Consider the following 23,326-nt stretch of genomic DNA (forward strand, 5'->3'; position numbering starts at 1 on the left):
GCAGGGTGGAGACTAGGATACGTCTCCTTTACTATGTGTGAAGCCAGTCACTACTGTCTGTTAACTGAACCATCTTCAGAAAAAAATAATGTCCAGACAATGATTGTGGAGCCCAGACTGACTCCAGGGTGACGACATGCAAACAGAGAGAAATACAAAATGGAATAATCTCTAATCTCTCAAAATGGAATAATCTCATTTCTGAATTTGGCTTTTCAGCATATGCAACATACAGGATGTTTTCATCTTGTGTTGGCTGGAGCAGTTTTAGAGACTGAATTAATAATATCGCTTGATCGGTAATTTGCAGGGATAAAAAACTGTGGATGATTTTAGGCTCACAAACGTCATGGTTTATACTGGCACTCAGGCGAATTCAGTCAGAGAGAAACTTAGGACAAAACAGTGTGCAGACCAGTGTATCATCTATATATCATCATTCTAATGTTTGGCTTGTCTTGCACACAGTGAAGTCTGATTCAAATAAAAAGCTGATAGTAAAGAAGGGGTTGAAACATAAATGCTCATATAAATCTGTTTTTATTTATGATCCTATGTAAATAATCCTCTACTTGTATGTACAATCCAGTGTGTCAGACGGGACAAAAACTTTCCAAAGGACAAAGGGAGTCCAGATGAGCCACTTCAGGACGAATAGCCAGAGGGTTGAATGTCTCTGTGTGAGGTCCGTGGTCTTTAGATGATCTGTGGTAGATCATTTAAAAGCTTTGCCCATTGTCTTATACTGGAGGAATGTTGAGAACACCTCGACTCCTGTCTTTAAGAGAGGCATGACGATGTTCTTGAAGGCACCTCCAGAACTCTCAGACTTTTCTTTTCTTAGCTGCTGGATCTCCTCATTCAGCAGATCAGCCTTCTCCTTGAAACCCTTCTCTAATAGATTGCTCTGCTCTTTCAGTTTGCTCTCTATGGCCAACTCCATTTCTTTCTGCTGCTGATGCCTCTCCTCCTCCATCTTCTCCTCCATCTGCTTCATCCTCTCCTCATAGCTCCGACGCACCTCCTCTATTGATTTCTCCATCTTCTCCTTCTTTTCCTGTTCTGCTTTTACCCTCTGCTCCATCAAGGCAGTTCTTTCCCTCTCCTCTGTGTGTTTCCCCATATCCCAGAAAAGAAGGGTTGGGTTCCAGGAGGGCAGATGCCAAAAAAGAGAGAGGGAACAGGGAGATGAGACAGGAGCAGGAATTATCTCTCCAGAGTATTAATCTCTGGTTACCTGAACACAGCTAGGCCTGTAAAGGCTTTCAAAAGATATCATTCAAGGAGCTCAAGCTGCAATCAAGGAACATTACCACACCATTGAGTCATTTCCTGACCAATGCAAGACGGATAAGGAAACCTGACCATTAGAAACATAGTAAAGGAGACAGATACAAATCTTTGCCCTCATGGACTGATATGTATGTTTTGGACTGAGAAAAGAAACAGAGCAAAACAAAACGACCTCTTTTTCACTGCCCTAAACAAAGAAACAATAGTAGGAGTATGTTGCTGGACTTAATCGCAGGAACTGTAATGTTTCACAAATAGTGGAAGAAAAAGAAACTTTTCAGAAGTAATTTGAAACAAAGAGAAGTATACTGCATTTAAGTTCTGTTTGTGGCTAGTCCATTGACCACCACCAGATCAACAGAGAACCAACAGAACAAAACTGCACAACTCCACAGAGAGTTGGAGATGTGTTCTAAACACTGTCACTGCATGTAATCGTTGACTAATTGTCAAACTGTAATTATGATACAGTTAGAGTGAAAAGGGTCAAGATGGGTTTACTGCAGGAGCAGGAGAAATCCAGGACATTCCTCTGACTCAGTGAACTGGGAAGTCACAGCCATCTTACCTTGCATCATCTTCTCGTTTTCAGTCAGTTTCTGATCTGCCTGCAGGATTGCGTTGGACTCTGCACTCTTCTCCTTCATAAACTCCTCTAACACGTCCTCCGCCTGCAGAGAGGAGGATGCACAATCAACACAACACAACACAGTTCTGTCATTTGTTTCCTCTTTATGTACTGAAGCAGTCACAATCAATTGGTATTTGCTCATACAACAGTGAATAGGACTATTGTTGTACTGCTAGGCCTGATGAAACAGTATTTGTTTTTACTCAACTCTTTGCTGATTTATTGTGCTCATCTCTGTATGTTCTATATATATGTTTTATCCTATGTATTCCTCATATTCACCTCTACTCTTCTCTGTACATAATGTACATCATGCTCTATGTTACACATATCATTACAGGCCTACTTTCTCTTTACTCACAGTGCACCTACCCTGACTCCTTTGTTGCCCTGGTTACGATATTGGCCTAATATGTTATCACGGTCTCTGCAGTACACCTCATATCCACCAGGCTGGGCGTAACATCCCTCCTGGAGCTTCTGAGCCACTGGTGCGTAGAAGTCCATGAGGAGCTTCCGGCAGTTTTTCTCTGAGGCCTGCTCATTCTGGTGCAAGATGTCAGCATAGTGCTTATCAATGGTCTCCTGAAAGAGTTAAAAATACACACACCATGCATCAAGTAGGTTTTGTACGGTATTTTCGGCAATGTTTCTAGTCATCGGTGGGTGCACGGGAGGTGGAATTTTTGAAGACATGACTCTGATAGATAATATTTAATGATATTTTGTTGTTACATAAGGGCATAACTACATGTCTTATCTGGCTTTATTGAGTCAAGGGATGCTAAAGTCTGATATGACTTTTGCGCCGGACCAACCATAAAACCAGTGTGATATGATTGTGAACCTCTGAGCAAGAACTGCATTTAAACAGATAAATATTCAAACTCACAGCCAGTTTTTTCAAATACGCCCCATTCTCATCCTTAAAGGAGCGTTTCATGAACACATCTGTGGCCACGGTGTTGATCTTCTGGTGTTGAGAGAGGATCTCATTCAGCTCCAGGGGCAAGGTGTTCTTCACTTGTTCCATTCCAGACTCATACGTGCGAAATGCCTCCTGCACCGCGGCCTGGTTCTCAATCTCCGCCATGGCGACCACCGCGTTCTCCAGACAGGGCACGTCGCCACTGGCGATCGTTTTCACATAGGTGTGCACCAAATGACTTAGCACTATCAGGAGAGAAAGGGAGGCAATAAATCCGCAGAACGTTGACATTGTTACAATGTTACAAAAACTGAGATGTGACACATCACCAAAAAAAGGAAAAAGATCCGTTCTCTTTATTTTTGCAACTGAGAGAGAAGTAAATAAAGTTTTTGCATAGGCCTAGGTGTTTGTAAGAGAGGCTTTCATCTGTTTATATACTAAGTAAGTGTTATATCAAGTAGTCCTTATACAGCTATGTACGGTCACTAGATTGCATTTCTATGGCCCCTCAAACATATAGCACTCATGGGCTTATTCATCGATTTGCCCTGTGATGCACATGAAGTTAATTCTACCACATTAGAATAGTATGCATTGATTGCACTTATACAAGTGAGCAGTGCCACAACTAACAACAACAACAAAAAAAAGCTTAAACATCCTTAACTAAGTGTGATATTTGAAATTCTTGCATTATTGTGGGTTCTGAACATGAGACAATGTGCAAGTAAGGCTTTAGCAGTGTAGAAGTCAATCCGAATGAAGCAGCCGTACATTAGCATGGCTTCCACCCAAATAGTCTGCCCCAGCTATGGTATACCTCAATCTTATCTGTGAATGAAATCAAAGGGGCAAAAGTTTGTCATTGTGGGTTTTTTTTTACCCTGATTCCACAGGGGGAAAAGATATCACAAAAGATTCACGTTCACTTACTGACCAAACTGGTAAAATTTCACACCACTACGACAGAGACTTGATAACCCTGCTGCTTGGATTAATATTAGACCACCATCTCACTCAAACAGTGGACTCACTTCTTCCGCTGACAATGTGTCCTCCCTTCACTGTTTTAACTCGGCTTTCTGTGAAGATGTATTCACAGAAACGATCGGCAGTCTTCCGAAATTCAGGGCAAAGGTCATTCACATCCATACACTCCAGATTCTTCATGTTCTCCGGAGCAGTTGGAAACGGGAAGGTAAAGCACTTCCGAGATGGGAAGTAGTTGCGAATACACTGTCTCGGCAGGTTGTAGTTGATTGCGCTCTTTCCCAAACCTGAAGAAGAGAGGACATAGTCTTGATCTTCGTGACAGAGAGAGACCATTAACCAAAATGCGATCTCTTTATGCTCTGTCTGTTTCTTTGTTACAGATTAAGCAGCAAAGGCCACCTACATCTTCACCTGTTGCTTCACTACATAGCTCTGAGCGGCTTACATAACTACTAAATCATAACTGACAGTACCTACATGTCTCAGTGAGCAGAATGTCCATCATGTTTTTGTTTTTTTTTCAAACCAGACCCTTCTCTGCTTTTTTCCTAACTCACCTGCATCACTACACTATTGTTTAGGTCTGCCATGTGGAGGGCTTTGCCATTTAAATCTCACCTTTCTTCAGCTGTAGCGCAAAATCCAGGTACTCATCATCTGTGACATCTCTTCCATCAATTTTCCGTTCCAGGGTGAAGTCTCGGACAGCCCACACGAAGCTAGGGAAGAATTTCACAAACTGAGAATCCTCCTCTTCTTCCTCATCTCTTGCTGATGAAGCACTCGCTGATTTCACCTTGATTTGCTCGGTCAGCTCCGTGACGTAGCTAAAGCAAGCTGAGGAAAAACGACTGACAAATCACCCAGGAGATGATTATATATAATCTTACCAAAAAAAAAAAAAAAAAAAAAAAAAAAAAAAAAATGAAAGGTTGATTCTAAAGTTGTGTGTGAAATCTAGGGCTGGGTATCAAAAATTCAAAAAATTTCAATACTACTACTGGTACCAATACCTTGATTTTGATACCGATTCCTGGATGATATTTTTTTATGCCAATTTTATAAAATCCATTTTAACAGAAAAGAAACGCTACATTACACTACACATTATGGTACATATCTTTAGTTTGAGCTTTCAGCTTTTATAACATGAAAAATATAAACATATTTACCACAACTTGAAGTTGTCTGTTAACGTAATATCAATAAATAAAAATTTACAAAAAAAAAACAACAAAACTTAAAAACTTACTTATATGAATAACTTCATATTTGATAACTCTAAAACGGAATGACACTGTTTTAGTCATTCAATATGTGTGTCTGAGTGTGATTTTGTATGAAAATGTAGGTGTGTATGTCCCTGTTTTGAGAAGCTATATAAACCCCTAACAAGTCTGATATAATAATTGATTAAACATTACTGATGTGCTGAAAAAAAAAAAATCTTAGATGATATAGTAGGACAAATATTATGAAAAGGTTCTATAAACAGGATAAAATACATAACTCTAAATGGTTATGGGCTTGTGTTTGTGATTTTCACACAGCAAAATCATTTAGTGTACATTGTTCTGAGGACAGGAATGAGACAGACAAAAGGATACTGGAGTTTTTCCACTGCTTGGTTATCAATAGTCCCTCGGCTGTTATACACCAGAGTGCTGCTCAACAGAACAGCCAGACAGAAGATCCAGGCATCGTTCTTCGAATCTCCCTAAATCACATGCGCATAGATTAAACACATTAACCATTTCAATGTGCAATGCTGTAAAGTGTTGATTTGATTTTCTTTTAAAGTGCTTTTCTTTTACTTAATATATCTGTGGAGATCCTGCTGTATGAAATGTAGCCCTTCTGACCTTGGTGACCCCCCGTGTTGTCATAGCCAAATTCTTGTACTCATGGTCACGGCGGACCCACTGTCCTTACCTTGTCCACATCTCCCAGTCCCTCAGTGTCCAGCAGCACTAGAGTGTGTCCAGCTTTATTTGGGTGAGGTACACACCACATCCAGATGCCCTTTGTCTTAGACTCTATGGTGCTGCCCAGGGCAAAACCTTAAAAATTAGCACAACAGTCAGTTCCAAATAATAACATTTAGGAAATCACAATGTAAAGCTCTTATTCATTCATTATTGAAACATAGATTCAACAATCTGAAACACCTATTTAAACTTTTGATGAGTGCAATTTAATGTTTTCATCACAAGCTTGTAGTTTCTGTCTTTTTCTCTTGTCTTGCCCTGCTCAGTGCTGAGGCTGAACATAGAGGTTGTTTTCTAACAGATCCAGATATACTGAGTCATTGTGGCCTTCCCACAAGCACTGTACCAGTTTAGCCTCTTTAGGCTTAAAAACAACCATGTACCTCAAGTTTACTCGTAACAGAGCAATATATTAATGATTCTAGGACAAAAAAAAATCATGTTAACTTTCCACATGCATTCCATTCAAGCACCTCATACATGTTCATCTTATGGCCTTTCACTAATCTCTTCAAGCTGTCCTATTTATTCCGAAACTCTGGCCTCACCTGTTTGCTTCCCGGCCAGGCGGTTCATGAGGTAGGATTTCCCTGTGCGGTACAACCCTACTACTGCCACCACAACCACTGGCTCTGAGATTCCCCTCAGATATTCCAAGGCCTGTTCCCCAGTGCGGAGTTCTCCACGAACATTCTCAATTAGACACAGAGGCGACCTCATGGGCTTTGGGTGGTTATTCATGATGCCTCTGATCCAAAATATGACCTAAAAGTGAAACCAAAACATACAAGAGTGTCTGTTATTAGTGTTTGGACTTAGCTAGTAAAATACAGTGACCTGTGAGTAGAATCTAGGAACACAAGCCTGTAGTATCGCCTGATAAAGTAATGTAGTTAAATGGATGTATATAAAGGATGCATGTACAATTAACAAACGTATGTGTGTGTGTGTTCTGAGAAAAAATATTGCTCCTCGTTTATGCTTTTTGGACACGTTCAACGCGTGCGGCGAGCTACACAGTGGACAATCGTAAAGAATGAATGAATTCTTGCTATTTACCATTACTATTGAAATGTACCGGCTACATTATTCTTTGCTAACTTAACTGCCCACTTCCACAATAGCTAATTACCTAAAAAATAAAATCTGCAAAGACACACTGCTGAGGTGATTGGGGATATAAACGATTAGAGGCACAGGGAAGGAGAATAGGATACCGTAATCTGAACAGTTCAAATTAAAAACTCATCACTTCCCAGCGATTCTTTTGAACGCTGCATTCATTTCCTCTCTTTTGGATTTGCTTCCTCTTGCTTAGGCTTGCTGGGGGTATAGCAACGCCGCTAAAGACGTTATCCAGAGCATATAGAGACGAAAGCGCACAGAAAGGGGTGCCGAAATCAATATCCAAAAGCATTTTTTTCGCGCAGGTAACTGTAACTCTGGACAGTATCTGCGGCTTAATCAGTTCTCAAAAGTAAGCATTTTGAAACTTTTAGTTGTAGCTTCTGACATTTCACTTCGGCTACATGTATCTCCACGGAATGACAATCTGATTTACGTGTTAACCACTCATTCGATCAAATTTTCAAATGTTGATTTAAAATCACCATGTTATTAAATCTTGGTTCACGGAAAGTAACAATGTGCCGTTACAGGGGTTTTAAATCATCTTCGAATATGACTGCAAAGCTCCAGCGCATGATGTAGCCTACTCGAAACTCAAAATATATGCTGTGTTCAATCGATGAAATATTCCATTTTCTACTCCCTCCCGGCTGTTAATAAAAGTGTATTCAGTAAAACACAGTAGCATTGGCACTAGCTCAAAATGCCTTGTAACGTCCCCAACAGCAGTGTCACTCCTTTGGAGAAACGTCGGTTTTCTCGTGCGTTTGGTGGCGATAATTATCAAACTGAATCGAGCTATTGTTCAACGCTGCTCTTGCAGTGTTATGTCCTATGGTCTTACCTGCGGAGCTTGTATTCCGAATACTTGCTGTCTTTTGCGATGCCGCTGAGGAAATGGTCCAAAGATGTTCCGTCGCTATTTAAGACTTCTAAAAATGAAAGTGAAAGTATGTTCGCTTTAAAATATGCAGACAAATTAGGCTCCATGAGGAAGCCACAAAACAAATCAGAACACGTAGCCACCGATGTCTTTAACTGCAGTTTACCTTCAAAAGAAAACAAGATGTGTGATCATGCAGACTGATTCAGCACCTGCTCTACACATGTATGTTTTGGTCATCCATTAGCATATATGATTCCAGTGATCAAAAGCGCAACGAAAGACGTGCCATCTGAGACAGGTGTTTCAATGACACAAAGGTATACGTCAGACGGGCTTAAAGCTCTGCTCATGAAGCGATTTCCCAGAAAGGCTTAGGCTACTGTAATTTCGAACGTCGCAGGGGCGTGGTCAAAAAGTTTAACTTATAAGGCAATGTAAAAAATAGTTGTGTTTTGTTCTGTCATGAAGATAAATGTAAGACACCGTCGCGGCGCTTTTGCTGGAAAGTTTCCAAGGACTGCAGCGACCTAGCAGCGATCTATACAGAAGCCTCTGTAGATTCAGCCGAAGGAACATCTGCGCCTGTTCTTTCAAAGCCCTAGTTACTCTTATTATCAACAAAAAGCAGCTACTCATAACTGACAGTTTGTGTTTCGGTAAGTTTTAAGTCGACTTACAGACCTAACAGAAGTAACATTTGCATGTATTCACTATTGTTAATACTGTCTGTGTCCATCTACACTGGTCGTAGAAACATTGAGCACAAGCGTGTATGTTTCTTTTAGACGCTCTTCTTGTTTAACCGGCTTGTCATTATTGTAACTAAAACAAGAGCGAAACCATAACACGAACTTAGACAATACACTTCACAAACAAAGTCCACACGTTTCCGTACTCGTTATACAATTTACATTCCATGTTAAACAAAGTTTAAAGTTAAAACAGTGTCTGAGCACAAGTGACTTTCGGTATGTATATAGCAGTGTGCCCTTGTGTGATACGTTGATAGTCTGTGTAACAACAATGATCAATACTGCTTTTACATGACATCATCACATTGATTAATATAACCACTTGTCTATCAGATAGAAAAATGACTTTGCCCTCAACCTGTTTCAGAAATATAATTCAACACAAATTAACTGATAAACATCTTAGTTGTACTCACCAGCGCCTGAGGTTGCTAACTAACTTGGCAAACAAGTTTTCCACTACGCGTTTATTCCTGACTCCATCGACAATGCTTTTATCAAGAGATGTGGGAGTAGAAGACGACTGGTCTTCTTACTTAGTTACTTCATTCATTCATTCATTCATTCATTCATTCATTCATTAATTCTTAAAATCTCTCCTAATGATTTTTAGATTGAAAGTCAGTACATTAATGATTAATGTAATTAATTAATCTGCAACATCCTGTCTTCCTGTGTAGTTTGGAAATATGGGAGGACTAACTGATGCCAAAATATATTAGAAAAGATGAACACGGTTTTAAACAAAACAAATTAAAAATTGTTTTATTTCATAAAAATGAACTGTTTGTTATCATTTCTGTCAACTGTTTCTTGAACAGTGTGTATAGCGTAATGGTGTGCAAAATTTTATTCTCGTTTGGATTTACATTCAGAATGTCAGATCCACGGATGAAACGCCACAGCCATCATGTCTGACAGATAATGACATTATATTGTGTTCATTTGTATAATGTTGTGTCAGATGGAGAACATGATGTCCACAGTGGAGATGCCAGAGCCAGTGTGCCTGATAGATACGGACATGAGTGGACGTTTGTGTGTGAGGAGAGAGGCAGTGGAGATTCTGGAGAAGATCACACAACCTGTGGTGGTGGTAGCTGTGGTGGGTCTGTACCGCACTGGAAAGTCCTACCTCATGAACAGACTAGCAGGGAAACAAAGAGGTGAGCTGACTAGATGGTTCGTTTGATCCTTTTTGAAACCGAACTCTTGGATAGTTAAATTCTTGGATGGTCAGTAATCCAGTGGATAGTTGACTATCTCCATCACCACTGTAGGTTTTGCCCTGGGAGCCACCATAGAGTCTAAGACCAAAGGAATTTGGATGTGGTGTGTACCTCATCCCATTAAAGAAGGACACACTCTAGTGCTGGTGGACACCGAGGGACTGGGAGATGTGAATAAGGTGAGTACCACAGGGATGCCATGAGTGCTCTGTCTGCATGATAGCACTGTTCTGTTGAGCTGTCCAGTTCAGGTTTGTGGTTCATTCACACAGCAAAATGCTCAGAGTTGAAATTCCAGTGTTAAGCAAAAGTGTTAAATATAGAGTTGAACTGACACTGTACAAACATGATTTAACACTAAAGGAATCAATTTCAAAAGAGAGCTGATGTCACTGAGAAGTGTTGGAGTTTCAACTCATACTACAGAGTTATGAAACCAGTGTAGCATATAGATAACACTTTGAAACTCAGGTGGGGAACTAAGGGATTACTGATTGAAATGTGCGTGGCCCTCCATAATTATAGAAGAATTGGTCTAAGAACCCTACACGGTTCTAAAGTGTTCATCTACACAGATAATCTAATCTGGCCAAATTGTGATCTAATTTCATTGTAAAGGACTGTTCTGGTCTGATTATCGGTTTTCATCTGTTTTGGTGTCTCAGGGGGATGAAAAACATGACACCTGGATCTTCTGCCTGGCTGTTCTACTCAGCAGTACTCTGGTCTATAACAGCATGGGGACCATCAACAATGATGCTCTTGAAAAACTGCAGTATCCTTCCACACACCCACCTTCCACACAAATGATCTCAAGATCTCAGTGAAACGGTTTGATGCCTAATTATTAAGATAATAAACAGATTTGATGAGTAACGAAGTATATGCACTGGAGAGTCCAGTGGAATATTTACATCCTCACACAGTACCAACAGTTTTGAAGCCTGCCTTTTATACCACAGCTCTTTCTTTGAAGAAATATTTGAATTTTCACTCCAGTATATTTCCCTTGATTATTCTGATAGCTCCTTACATTCGCACAATATTTGTGTAATCAGTTTTAAGTCCAAATATCACTGCACTAGAAATAACGCGCTACAGTTTCTCCTTCTGGTGACTGTCAGAATGAGTCTGGCTTACTGAAGGCCACGGGATGTGGGTGAGGCCTGAAGCCGACGAAGGTGCTCAGAAAAATGTTTACATTTCTTGGAATGTAATTCATATAGGATGAGGTGATTACTTTGCTTGCAGTGAGAATGGCTAGTAGTTCAGAACCTCAGCCAGCTAATTAGTTAGCTGGTTACAGAGTTAGTGGGCAAACTAGCCTTTTTTACCATTATCAGACACATGTTTTTTCTAAGTTCAGCGATGTTGTTATGTTCAGTTATGTTTGATATCCAGGTTAGATAGACTAGACAGGAGACTCACAGAATAAACTAGCTAATAGCTACATCATGTTAGTGCTCAATTTAGCTAGTGTTACTCATCACTTCTACTTATAAAAAAAGTATTTATAGCTTTACTTGACCTTGATTATAAATGTTGAATTATTTCAATGACCATGCCCAGTGAGAGTAAAACTCCCTCTGGTCATTGCCCCCCATCCCCCCTTTCCTTTCTCTCTGGCCAGAAGTATTGCTTTCCTTAACAGCGCCCTCTGTAGCTATGTCACTGAACTGACCAAGCACATCAAGGTGAAGTCTGACTCTAAAGACAACGATCAGTCAGAAGATTTTGTGTCCATCTTCCCTTCATTTGTGTGGGTGGTGCGAGATTTTACACTGACGTTAGAGCTGGATGGTCATCCAATCACTGCGGACCAATATCTGGACAGTGCTCTGAAGGTTAAGGAAGGTGAGCCTAATGCTGAGAATCAAATGACATGACAGAAGAACCTTTGATATTCTAAAAATATTGACACAGCTAGGAGTTGTTATCATGTGCAAAGCTATTTGTATGTCCTGATTCTGTTTTGATGATTATCTTTTTTTAATAATGATTTTCCTGAAGGATCCTCTGCTGAGGATTCTATGCATAACCAGCTTCGAACATGTCTGCGTGAGTTTTTCGAAGTGCGGAAGTGTTTTGTTCTTGAGCGTCCTGCAAGCGCAAAGAAGATGAAGCAGATGGAGCTGCTGACGGATGAAGACCTTGATCCCAGCTTTGTGGAGCAGGCTCAGGACTTCTGCACATACATCTTTAATAACGCTGAAGCCAAGACCATGAGTGGAGGCCTCAGCCTGACTGGCAGGAGTGAGTGTTCCACCACCATTAGTGTAAAGTTACTTTAATGTTAAATTGCTTCCTCCACTTCTATTAGCATAAACTCAACATTATGTCCACCACTACTGATGGTATAGATTAAACATCATCTCCAGTACTATTGTGAGTATAAAGGTAATGTCTTACCTTTTTTCCAGTGTTGGGAAAACTTGCGGAGACCTATGTTGAAGCAATCCGCAGTGGGCAGGTGCCTTGTTTAGCCGATGCTGTAGAGTCACTGGCTCTGATTCAAAACGGCCGTGCTATAACTGAAGCCCTCCAGTTCTACCAGAGTGAGATGAGCAGTAAAGTTCAGCTACCTAAAGAAACACAAGAAGAGCTATCTGACATCCATGCAGCGGTGGTGAAAGGGACCGTCGAGATCTTCCTCAATGCCTCCTTCAACGACCATGACCAAAAACACCAACAGGAACTCATGGTGCTTTTAGGAAACAAGCAAACTAAGCAGTTAGACAAAGAAACAAATGAATCAGCTTGAACGAGAGGCACATGAATAGACCATACTCAAAGACATGAATCTTCTACGACTAAAAATGAATCTATTTTCGCTTTTTATTACTTTATTTTTAAAGTAACAGTCAACAGTGGAATGAGATCACGTGATTTCTAGTGTCTTTCAGGAATCATCTTGCGAATAGTTCAGCCTGGTGCTGACGTATTTCATTCTTTCTTTCTTTCTTTCTTTCTTACTTTCTTTCTTTCTTTCTTTCTTTCTCTACAGAACAGAGTGCAGAAGGAATATGAGGAGTACTGCAGGCGTAATGTGGAGGAGTCTCATAAGATGAGCGAGTCCATCATCTCTCGTGCGTTTGCCTCAGTGGAGACAGCAGTGAAGGAAGGGTCCTACATGCGGCCTGGGGGCTACGCAGACTTCTGCAGTGATGTGGAGAAAGCAACTGAGCAGTATAGATCAGAAAAGGGCCATGGATTCATGGTGAGCATTCATCTCATGCCTCAGTGCAGAAACTGGTTTATCCACATTTCAAAATCCACAATTAGAGAAACGATACTTCAGCAAACTAGAAAACAGCACTTCTATTAGCATGACTGGACTGAAATACACAGATGTACACATACGCAGGTCAGATAAAAAAAAAAACAAAAAAAAAAAACAGGATTGTCAAGATACAGCAAGGCCTGGTAATGTGAGAACACAAGACTTCGCAAAGAACAGTTAGAAAACAGAGGTTTAAATACACAGGACTTAACGAGATAACAAGAGACAGGGATCAATAGGACAAACCAGGAAGTAAACACACACAAAAGACTACTACCAAAATAAAAGTCCATTAGAAATCTGGGGAAGGGGAGAATTCTTGGTTGTGACGATTAACATGCTATTTAAATTAGTGCACATATACTGTTAATATATGACAGGATCACTTTGTGGTCTGTGTGTGTTTCCACAGAAGGAGGAGGTGCTGAAAGAGTACATGGATGAGAATAAGGGAACTGGACAGAGCATTCTCTCAGCCGACAAATCCCTCACAGAAACCCAACAGCGCATTGAAGGTAAAGTCTCAATGAACTTTAATAGAGTTCTTGTATTAAACATCTCAGAATGCTCACAATGCTTAACATTTCACTCACTATTACTTATACTGTACACTTCTCACTCGCTCGTCTTCACTTTTCTACAGCTTTAAACCATCCGATCACCCAAAGTGACGGCATTTTCCTCCTTCGCCTTTTTGTTCTAGATTAACCCATTCTTATGATATATTGTCTGTCATATTTATTTTCCATACAGAGCAGCACAAGAGCTTTGAAGGACAAGATATTTTACACGTGTGTATTCAATAATGCCTCCTTTAAAGGCATGCCTGATGGACTCAGAGATTTCCATTTTTGTATCTATGTTTAGGGTCTTATTTTTAGAGCTGTGCTGTTTATTGGGGAGTCAATGGTGAGTCCTTGAAGAAATGTGTGTGTGTGTGTGTGTGTGTGTGTGTGTGTGTGTGTGTGTGTGTGTCTATGTGTGTGTATGAATATAAAACCATGGAGATGTTTGTGCTAAATTCACAGCTGAGCAGCTGAAAACTGAAGAACTGGAGAAAAATCAGAGGGCTCTGGAGGAACAGAACAGGATTCAGCAGCAGCAGATGGAAGATCAACAGAGAGCCCATGAGGAGAACCTGAAACAGCTCAAAGAGAAGATGGAGGCAGAACAGAGGAGAGCTCAGGAACAGCGAAATCAAATGATGTGTGCAAGACTGAGGGTTAATATGACTTCTTACCACTTATCACCGAATCTCTTATTGCTTTGTGTAAGGTCAGCTTGTGGAATTTCAATACATGAAGGCTACGCCTTTGTGAGAAAGAAAAATGTAACCCTAAATTTCAGAAACTAAACCGATGATATGATTAATTCAATAGGAATGACATCCATGCAGTTAAATTTCCCTTCATACCTACCAAAGCAACGACCAGTGATGTCAGACCCCAGCATTTGAATATGAAACAGCCCATTACCACTATGACACATTTCTCTTTCTCTGGTTTCAGGAGCAGAGAAACACACTGCAACAGAACCATTGCAGAAGACACATGGAAATGCAGAGACAGATTAACACGATGAGAAGACAGCAGTGCCATTCGTCCAACCAATGTCGAATCTCATGAGTGTCCCACATATTCAGTGATCTAGTCAAAGTCTTAATAGTGCAAGTACAGGTTTCACTTTGTCCACATGATCCCAGAACACTTGATTCAGATTCCGATGTGACATAGGGGGGCCTTTTCGAGGCTCTTTCCAGATCCGCACTCCTAATTTTAATATTAGCATTCATGTATCTAAGAACCTCAGTACCATTTAGCTGCTAAATATTACTTTGGTGAAAACTGCGATACGATTCTCTGCTGTTCAAGTTTCTGCTAATTCTCTTGATCTTTTTTGTTTGTTTGTTTCTCTTGTTTACTTGAACATTTGGAGAAAATGTTTTATCTGAGAATTATTTTAGAAATCATGATTGACTGATTCTAGCTCTGTTGCCTGTCGCTCTGAAGATTTGGCACGATTCTTTTCAACAGGAGACAGTCTGAAATAGTCAAAATATCACATGGTGCTGTACCGACCATCCATATATAAAATGTTAGCAAAATGACAAACTTTCAACTTTATGTATTATTTTCAATTGTTCTGTATATAAATAGCTTTAAGTGAGCATAAAATATATACAGTGGGGAAAAAAAATAATACAAACCTCTGTTACAGTACCAAAAATGAGTGCATGATTCAGGCCACCTGCTAGAAAAGAAATGAGTTCTATCAGTTACCCAGGTTTGTTCGAGCAGTCATCACACATCAAACAAACAGAATCATCCTCCCGTTGTCACACCACAGGGTTATGAAACTCAGTGGAATGGTCACACTGCTGATAAGTCTGTCTGTGTTTGTCATTATATTACCTCTAGACAAAGAAACAATCAGTCACACTGGAGTGACAGGTTCATGAGGTTTACAGCTTTAGTGTGCTATGTTTATCCTGTATCGTATTTTGCTGTAAACATCTTTCTGTTCTCTTTCAGTTTCGGTGATATTTTTTGTCCTTCATTTAGTGTCACAGTCTGGTACTACGACATTGTCTAATACTTTAAAGATGAGATAAAACAGGGAAAAAACAATCGTTATTCAAGGAGACAGCATTGGCTCTCCTGTGGGTTCCAATGGGTAGTGAGTTTCACTGTGTTTTACTGAATGTTGAAGTTCCTAAAAGAAAAAGAAAAAAGAATTTTGTTCTTGTATTGCATGTAAACTTTATTTCTAACAGAGGCAGGGGAAGATATCTCTCTGAATATTTTGCATCACAAGAAACTAAAACAAACCAAACAAAACAAAGCAAAAGCAAGCATGCAAACAAACAAACTAATAATAATAATAATAACAATAATAATAATAATAATTAATAAAAACTCTTTTCGCGGTTTGCAAATGCTTGAAAAGTTCAAAAGTTCAAGTTATCCGTTTTATATGTATAGGATTATAAGTGTGTACCTAGTTTCTGTGTTTTTTGTCTCCTATTTGTCACTCACTATCAAAGTGACCTATCTGTACAGCTAAACTATTTGGTTTTATGGATAGCTATTCAAATCATCAGCTCATCACAGCATTACCGTAGTATTTACCCGTTCAGACTACACTGGTGTCTGTAATTCGAATACGCTGTGCTTTTGTGATGATTTAATGTTGTACATTTGCCATAAAAAAATACGTATTTCACGAAAGAAGACCACATATCGGTCTTCACACAGACTGATTCACTGGCTGCACTGCACACATTTTGTGTTAGGTCTCCACTGACACATTAGAATCAGCTGATCAAAAAGAACTTAGCCGTTGACTCGGGTGTGTTACTGCAGGAATGACTCAGGACAGGGATTTCCGCTGCCAGCAGGCTGGGCATGACAGGGCATATGTGGAAACTTCGGACTTTCCTGGGATTTTCTAGAAAGGTTGTTTGTTCCTCTAAATCTTTCGTTGACTGGGAGATACCTGGGAGTATACATTTCACGTGATTTCCAAGAGAGGCTTTAGGTTTTTCTTTTTTTTTTTTTTTTTTTTAACAATATCTCGACGGGGGCGTGGACTAAAAGCTGTTTTGGGACGTAACAGAATTCAATCTTAGGTATATATCCCATACAAACATTTGAATATGCATGACCCTTCAGAGGGGTATTGGCTGAATAGCTCTCGAAGTCTACCGCGAGCTAGAGGCAGGACAACAGGACAAACCGAAAGCACTAAAGGGGAAGTCATTTTAAAGCCGCGCCTTCCTTCATCCATATTCGAACGAGGAAGCTACTCAAAATTGATAGTTTTAGTTTCATGTAAAACTAAGTTAAATGTCCAATAATCGAATTGAATTACCTCTCTACGAGTAAATTCAGTATAAGGTAATAAAGTGTAAAAATGTGTTGATAGCCTGTATGTCAGTTATTTGAATACGCCGCACCGAAGGCTCATTACCACAACCATCAGTTTAACAGCTGGGTACCACTGTGGAGGAAGTCCGATTCAGCAAGGTAAGCGGTTTTCTAAGGTAAATTTTCCGATGGTAGTATTTCATCAATTTTTCACAAACGTAACCAGGTTAAAATGGTTTTGGCAGAATTGTAGTGGGTGGTAGAATTCTGTTCTTTTATTTAGTTCGAAAGAGTTCTTTTATAAAACATCCTGCAAGTTTGATCAGTAAGCTTTATCTTCGAGATTTCAGCGGTCTTGTTATCTCGTGAGTAAATAGCTTTACTGCATACATCAGGGGATGATGGTGACATACATTTTAGTGTTGTATCAATACTAAACTACGCTCAATAAAATAATTAGTGGAATGAACGCAATTTAATCATGAAACATATCTCCATCAAAGAATCAAGTGAAACTAGTCTCTCTTTATTATGTTCTATAAACATAGCATAGGCTTCATTTGTGGACGAAATGTAATCATTTCATTTAAGTTCAAAGTTTGCCTTGCATTGAATCCAAAGGTGTTTCTTTAGTAAGTCTAGTCAAATGAACTAGCACATTGTTTGTCTCACTAGTATCAGTCTTGTTGAATGAATTAATATGACATTTGTTAGTTTTACTAATGTAAATCTTGTTATGATTAGATTTATCATTTTTGGTATCACTTTTAAGTACTCACACAAACTACCAGTAGATTACCAAATGTCAATCAGTTTTGATAGGGTGTATGAACACAAGAACCTTCAATGTTTACTTGCCATTATTGTCATACTTGCTTGTTTAGTTTTATTTCGCCAGTGCAGCTAATTGCTCTTATTGAAACATTGATAACAGATTCACAGTTATGGTACTATAATTCTCATTTTTACAGTATCATCAACCATGACATAATAGCATTGCACTCTACAAATGACATAGAAAGGGAGTACATCTTTCTTTGTGATAATTACATTCACGGTATACAGGTGTACAGTTAACGTTAAAACTATCCCAAGTATGAATCAACGCAACACAAAGACTAAACAATGCACATACACTTCTACTAGACCCAAAGGGAACCATAAACTGTTCAGTAACAAACTGGGCCTAAACAAGAATCCATCACGAGTCCAAGCCCCAAGGCATGCTGGGAAGCTCTGCCCATCTACCCCATATGTATGGAGCATGTGTAGCAGTTAACAATACTTGTGTCGCTGAGCCAAAGTAACTCATCCTCCTTGAATCAATATACAGTATGTTGATCCAGTCCATCAGAACTTTTGTTGTTTTACATTAAACAAATGAATCATGTAACAAGCGTAAACACAATACATTAATATTATACAAACATATTTCTATGTTGGTAATAAAACACATGCCTTTGATGAGTTTTTTGAGTGTATACAATAAGTGGTCTTCCACCAACAGGCGGAAAAGAAAGGAAAGCACATCAGAGATAAAGTAATCAAGACAACTCGGACTCTGTCAATGCCAGTTGTCAGTTAGAGGAAGTGACTGACAGTAAAATTAAATCCTTTCTTTTTGTTTTGTTTGATGATGGTGATGTTATGCTGTATTCATTTGTATAATGTTGTGTTGTTCAGATGGAGAACATGAGGTCCACAGTAGAGATGCCAGAGCCAGTGTGCCTGATAGATATGGACATGAGTGGACATTTGTGTGTGAGGAGAGAGGCAGTGGAGATTCTGGAGAAGATCACACAACCTGTGGTGGTAGTAGCTGTGGTGGGTCTGTACCGCACTGGAAAGTCCTACCTTATGAATAGACTAGCAGGGAAACAAAGAGGTGAGCCGACTAGCTGGTTATCTCTCCTATAAAAGTGTTTGATCTCTTTTGTTACTGAACTCTTGAATAGTTAAACTCTTGGATAGTTAAACTCTTGGATGGTCAGTAATCCAGTGGATAGTTGACTATCTCCATCACCACTGTAGGTTTTGCCCTGGGAGCCACCATAGAGTCTAAGACCAAAGGAATTTGGATGTGGTGTGTACCTCATCCCGTTAAAGAAGGACACACTCTAGTGCTGGTGGACACCGAGGGACTGGGTGATGTGGATAAGGTGAGCATCAGAGAGATGCCATGAGTGCCCTGTTTACAGTGGACTCAATGTGACATCACTATTTATATCTGGTCTGTTCTGTTGAGCTGTTCTGCTCAGGGTTATGACTCATTTGGTTAGCAAACCAGGAACATAGTGGTGGCTGGTTTGAGTCTCAGGCAGGGAACTAAGGGATTACTGATTGAAATGTGCCTGGCCCTCCATAATTACAGAAGAATTGGTCTAAGAACCCCGTATAATACCCATCTCAAACCGTATCAATACCAGTGTAAAAAAAGAGCAAGAGTGCTCAGCGGTCCTTCCCTGGTTAAAAAAAGAGCAGTTAAAAAATCTTGTGTATCTGACCTGATGAGCTGCACAGTTTCTAAGGACCTCATCTACCTGAATAAGTTTATCTGGCCAATGAGAATTCTAATTTCACTGTAAAGGGCTGTTCGGATATCATCTGATCTGATCAGTTGTTGAGATTTACTTTGCTGTGTGTCTCAGGGGGATAAAACACATGACACCTGGATCTTCTGCCTGGCTGTTCTACTCAGCAGCACTCTGGTCTACAACAGCATGGGGACCATCAACAACAATGCTCTTGAAAAACTGCAGTATCCTTCAACATACCCGCCCTCCACACAAATGATCTCAAAAAATAGTCAGTTAAATAGTCTGACCCCTAATTATCATGAAAATAACAAGATTCGGTAAGTAGCGAAGTATATGCACTGGAGGTCTGATGGGATATTTTCACACTCACTCAGTACCAACAGTTTTGCAGCCTCATAATTTTCACTCCAATATATTTCCCCTGAGTACTCTCATAGCTAACTAGCAGCTGGCATGGCTTGGTTGGTTAGGTGCTCACTTCGCAACACAAGGGCCACGGTTGACGTCGGTAAGGCCATGTGGTTAAGCAAAGCGCTTGCCACATCCAAAGTCCCTGCAAAGCCCTATACAGAAAAGAAAAAAAAAGGGGGTGTCCCCGCTGTAAAACAGGAACGACCACAACTCTTGTGGCTCGCTACTTTCACATATTTTCACAGTCAGTTTCGAATCCAAATTTCACTGTGTTAGCTGACAGAGATTAACATATTGTTTTTCTGCATTTTGGTGGCTGACAAAATGAGTGTGGCTTATTGAAAGCCACAGGATGTAAGATCTTAAGAGCACTAAGGCACTCAAAGAAAAGTTTGCATCTCTTGGAATGTAAGTCATATAAGATGAGGTGTTCACTTTGCTTACAGTGAGAATGGAAAGCAGTTGAGCACCTTAATCAGATCGTTAGTTAATTACAGATCTAGTGGGCAAAATAGCTATGTTACCATTATCAGATGTATTTTCTAAGTTCAGCGATGTTGTGTTATGTTCAGTTATGTTAGATATCCAGGTTAGATAGCCGAGACAGAAGATGCATAAAATGCACTAGCTAATAAATTCATCATGTTAGTTCTCAGATTAGCTGGTGTAACTGGACACTTCTACTTTTATTTATTTCTTTATTTATTTTTAAGATTGTATCTTTTCTTGACCTTGTCCCACTGGTCGCTTTCTATTCCACCCTCTTTCCTTTCTCATTGGTTAGAATTATTGATTTCCTTAACAATGCCCTCTGTAGCTATGTCACTGAACTGACCAAGCACATCAAGGTGAAGTCTGACTCTAAAGACAACGATCAGTCAGAAGATTTCGCGTCCATCTTCCCTTCATTTGTGTGGGTGGTGCGAGATTTCACACTGACTTTAGAGCTGGATGGTCATCCAATCACTGCTGACCAATATCTGGACAGTGCTCTGAAGGTTAAGGAAGGTGAGCCTAATGCTGAGAATCAAGTGACTTGACAGAAGAACCTTTGATATTCCAAAAATATTGACACAACTAGGAGTTGTTATCATGTGTGAAGCTGTTTGTATGTCCTGATTCTGTTTTGATGATTAACTTTTCAAATAATGGTTTTAATGAAGGAGCCTCTCCGGAGGTTTTACAGTACAACCTGCCTCGAACATGCCTGCGTGATTACTTCTCGGCGCGGAAGTGTTTTGTTCTTGAGCGTCCTGCAAGCGCAAAGAAGATGAAGCAGATGGAGCTGCTGACGGACGCAGACCTTGATCCCAGCTTTGTGGAGCAGGCTCAGGACTTCTGCACATACATCTTTAATAACGCTGAAGCCAAGACCATGAGTGGAGGCTTCAGTCTGAATGGCAGGAGTGAGTGTTCCACCACCATTAGTGTAAAGTTATTTTAGTGTTAAATCACTTCCTCCACTTCTATTAGCATAAACTCAACATTATGTCCACCACTACCGATGGTATAGATTAAACATAACCTCCAGTACTATTGTGAGTATGAATGTAATGTCTTACGTTTTTTCCAGTGTTGGGAAACCTTGCAGAGACCTATGTTGAAGCAATCTGCAGTGGGCAGGTGCCCTGTTTAGACAACGCTGTAGAGTCGCTGGCTCTGATTCAAAACGGCCGTGCCGTTATCGAAGCCCTCCAGTTCTACCAGAGTGCAATGAGCAGCATAGTCGAACTACCTACAGAAACACAACAGGAGCTATCTGACATCCATGCAACCGTGGTGAAAGAGACAGTCGAGATCTTCCTCAATGCTTCCTTCAATGACCGGGATCATAAACACCAACAGGAACTCATGGTGCTGTTACGAAACAAACAAATAAATCAACTTTAGTGAGAGTAACATACAGTAAATAGACTGTATTCAAAGACGTCTACCTTCATGAAGGAAAAAATGCATTTATTTCCTCTTTTCATTGCTCTGTTTTTAAGTAGAATTAGATCATGTGACTTCCAGTATTGTTCAGTAATTGTTTGGCAACCAGTTCAACCTGGTACAAACCTTTCTATCTGTCTTTCATTCTCCCTTCCTCTTTCTCTACAGGACAGAGTGCAGAAGGAATATGAGGAGTACTGCAGACGTAATGTGGAGGAATCTCGTAAGATGAGCAAGACCATCATCTCTCGTGTGTTTGCCTCAGTGGAGACAGCAGTGAGGGAAGGGTTCTACATGTGGCCTGGGGGCTACGCAGACTTCTGTGGCGAACTGGAGAAAGCAACTGAGCAGTACAAATCAGAAAAGGGCCATGGATTCATGGTGAGCATTCATCTCCTGTTTTCATTGCAGAAACTGGTTTATCCACATTTCAAAATCCACACCTGGAGAAATGATATCTCTACAAACTGCAAAAGAAAGGTCTCCCATATCTTCTATTATCATGACTGACCCAGAATACACAAACATACTCACAAATGCGATATCATACCACTGATATCTAATTAGTTGCACTTGTACTGATAATATATGACTGTGATATTTTTCAGGAGCCCTTCTGTATTTGACCTTTGTGTGGTTTTTTTTACAGAGGGAGGAGGTTTTGAAAGAGTACATGGATGAAATTGAGGTAACTGGACAGAGCATCCTGTTAGCCGACCTATCCCTCACAGAAACCCAGCAGCGTGTTGAAGGTAAAGTCTCGTCGAACTTTAATACAGTTCTTGTATTAAGCATTTCCGAATGCTCTCAATGCTCAGTGTTTCACTCAATGCGGCTTATACTTTACACTTCGCACTCACTCACCTTCACTTTTCAACAGTTTTACATCTTGCAGTCATGCAAAGTCATGCATCCTTGTCCTATATACCTTTCGTTTTACATTTACCCACTTTTACAATGTATTGTATCTCGTATTTGCATTTCACCAGGAGCACTTTTGAGCTGAAGATATTTTACATTGTGTCTATTGAATAATTCCTCCTTTAAAGACATGCCTGAAATACTGAAATATTTCCTTTTTGTATCTATATTTTGGATCTTATTTTTAGAGTAGATTATATATAGTGGCTGTGTCTGAAATGGCATACCACATACTACTCGTATTCTGATCTTGACGTAAAGAAGTAAGTAGTATGCAGTATATGAAATATAAAAATTTTGCAGTACACGACAGTTACCCGGATGATGTACTGCTCTGGTGAAAATTTGCAGTATACAACCAGAGCTCACTTCGTCGGGTACGATGTCCCATGATGCAACGCGGTGACTTCCGACTGCCAAAATTAAAAAAAAAAAACAAAACATGGCAGATAGCGACAGAAGCGGCTCCAAATTCAGCTCCAGCTGCAGTTCCAAATATAAATGTATCAGCTGCATATGTTTGTGTAATAAGTCTTCATATACTTTCT

The 23,326-nt window shown here is 39.9% G+C and overlaps 3 protein-coding genes across 3 annotated transcripts in view; 2 read left to right on the plus strand and 1 right to left on the minus strand.

Moving 5' to 3' along the window:
• Positions 1-715: 715 nt before the first annotated feature.
• Positions 716-6,577, minus strand: LOC115821701 (guanylate-binding protein 1-like). The gene is made up of 9 exons (XM_030785505.1): positions 6,385-6,577; positions 5,781-5,908; positions 5,456-5,565; positions 4,467-4,675; positions 3,890-4,132; positions 2,817-3,097; positions 2,297-2,509; positions 1,862-1,964; positions 716-1,107 (listed from the first exon to the last, which is right to left on the minus strand). The coding sequence occupies exons 1-9, from the start codon at positions 6,575-6,577 to the stop codon at positions 716-718; spliced, it is 1,872 nt and encodes a 623-aa protein (XP_030641365.1).
• A 2,998-nt stretch (positions 6,578-9,575) lies between these two features.
• On the plus strand, positions 9,576-14,736 carry LOC115821702 (guanylate-binding protein 1-like). The gene is made up of 10 exons (XM_030785506.1): positions 9,576-9,768; positions 9,883-10,010; positions 10,497-10,606; positions 11,495-11,685; positions 11,842-12,084; positions 12,252-12,532; positions 12,836-13,048; positions 13,524-13,626; positions 14,140-14,333; positions 14,620-14,736. The coding sequence occupies exons 1-10, from the start codon at positions 9,576-9,578 to the stop codon at positions 14,734-14,736; spliced, it is 1,773 nt and encodes a 590-aa protein (XP_030641366.1).
• A 4,304-nt stretch (positions 14,737-19,040) lies between these two features.
• LOC115821703 (guanylate-binding protein 1-like) overlaps positions 19,041-23,326 on the plus strand; it is a 5,137-nt gene continuing 851 nt past the window's right edge. Inside the window, exons 1-7 of the mRNA XM_030785507.1 lie at positions 19,041-19,136; positions 19,626-19,735; positions 20,743-20,933; positions 21,089-21,331; positions 21,499-21,779; positions 22,026-22,238; positions 22,507-22,609. Coding sequence (XP_030641367.1) covers positions 19,056-19,136; positions 19,626-19,735; positions 20,743-20,933; positions 21,089-21,331; positions 21,499-21,779; positions 22,026-22,238; positions 22,507-22,609 — 1,222 coding nt within the window. The 5' untranslated portion in view covers positions 19,041-19,055. The remainder of the gene's footprint in view (positions 19,137-19,625; positions 19,736-20,742; positions 20,934-21,088; positions 21,332-21,498; positions 21,780-22,025; positions 22,239-22,506; positions 22,610-23,326) is intronic.

This window comes from Chanos chanos, chromosome 9 (genome assembly GCF_902362185.1).
Source record: "Chanos chanos chromosome 9, fChaCha1.1, whole genome shotgun sequence".
Taxonomy (NCBI): domain Eukaryota; kingdom Metazoa; phylum Chordata; class Actinopteri; order Gonorynchiformes; family Chanidae; genus Chanos; species Chanos chanos.

Excerpts from the sequence above, each read along its gene's own strand:
- LOC115821701 (XM_030785505.1), bottom strand. The coding sequence starts at position 6,577 with ATGAATAACCACCCAAAGCCCATGAGGTCGCCTCTGTGTCTAATTGAG. Across the intron at positions 5,909-6,384 it reads CCTGGCCGGGAAGCAAACAG|GTTTTGCCCTGGGCAGCACC; the intron begins GTGAGGCCAGAG and ends CTAATTTTTAAG. Across the intron at positions 1,965-2,296 it reads AGGGCAACAAAGGAGTCAGG|GCGGAGGACGTGTTAGAGGA; the intron begins GTAGGTGCACTG and ends TCCTCTCTGCAG.
- LOC115821702 (XM_030785506.1), top strand. The coding sequence starts at position 9,576 with ATGATGTCCACAGTGGAGATGCCAGAGCCAGTGTGCCTGATAGATACG. Across the intron at positions 13,049-13,523 it reads AAAAGGGCCATGGATTCATG|AAGGAGGAGGTGCTGAAAGA; the intron begins GTGAGCATTCAT and ends GTGTTTCCACAG. Across the intron at positions 13,627-14,139 it reads AACCCAACAGCGCATTGAAG|CTGAGCAGCTGAAAACTGAA; the intron begins GTAAAGTCTCAA and ends CTAAATTCACAG.